This window comes from Myotis davidii, unplaced genomic scaffold (genome assembly GCF_000327345.1).
Source record: "Myotis davidii unplaced genomic scaffold, ASM32734v1 scaffold327, whole genome shotgun sequence".
Lineage (NCBI taxonomy): Eukaryota > Metazoa > Chordata > Mammalia > Chiroptera > Vespertilionidae > Myotis > Myotis davidii.
Window position 1 is genome coordinate 1568703 of NW_006298628.1, and position 980 is coordinate 1569682.

Genomic DNA, 980 nt, shown 5'->3' on the forward strand with positions numbered 1-980 from the left:
AGGAACTGCCTCTGCGTCCTCCCCTCACCCCGGCCTCTCCCTGAAGAAGGCCCCAACTTGCCAGCAAGGAGAGGAATCCAGACCAGCGCTGCTGCCATGGCTGCCCCGGCCTGGCCGGCCTGTGAGTGACAGAGACAGGAGCGGGAGGCGGGTGGGGGAGGGACAGGGAGGTGTCCCAGAGCAGCTGGAGCCCTCCCCGTCCCCACGCGGAGCAGGGACTGTCTCTAGGATGGACACTCTCCTCACATGACAAGGTTCCCTCAATCGCCCCCTCCCGGGGGCCAGAGCATGTTTTCTATCCCCAACCTGACAACCACAGTGCCCCCCAAAACCGTAATGCTCCCCCTGCCCTGGGCTCCAGCTGCTGCTGGCCTTGGGCCTTTCCTGTACCCGACCATCCTGCCTAGAATCCCCCTCCTGCCTCTCACCCCCCGCAACACACACACACACACACACACTATGAAAGAACCATCATGACCTCACTCAAAAGGGAAAGTTTAGTGGAAAAACAAAAACAACACCCCACTTCTGCCCAGCCTCGCTCTACTGCCTTCTAATCGGATACCCTCTGCCTCAGTCTGCACACCTTAGCCCAAGCTGTGCCCTCTGCCCAGAGTTCCCTCCCTGCCCTCGGCCATCAGGCAAACTTCCACTCACCCCTCATGAGTCAGCACGGGCATCCCCTCCCCCCTGAACCTCTCTTCCTCCCCGAGGCCCAGCGGAGGGCCCTTCGCCTTTGGGGTGAACTAGGATCTCACCTTTGCATCCCTAGACCTGATCCAGGCCCTGGCAACTAGTAGGTGTAAGAGACTAGGTGACAGCTTCCTCCACAGCACACGAGGGCGCCTGCTCCCCCAGCTCTCATCCCCAGACCAAGCACCTCCAACGAGTACCCCAGGTCTGAAAAGAGAGAGAGGCCTGGACCAGGCCCAGCCAGGAAGAGACCGGGGAGGGGGACACAGGCTGAGAGGCCCGTAGGC

General features: G+C 61.5%; 1 protein-coding gene across 2 annotated transcripts in view; it reads right to left on the minus strand.

Moving 5' to 3' along the window:
- Positions 1–149, minus strand: part of SGCA (sarcoglycan alpha) — an 18726-nt gene extending 18577 nt beyond the window's left edge. For both annotated transcript variants that reach the window (XM_015570852.1, XM_015570851.1), the window contains exon 1: positions 62–149. In XM_015570852.1, the coding sequence (XP_015426338.1) occupies positions 62–98 (37 nt within the window). In that variant the 5' untranslated portion in view covers positions 99–149. The remainder of the gene's footprint in view (positions 1–61) is intronic.
- Positions 150–980: the final 831 nt, after the last annotated feature.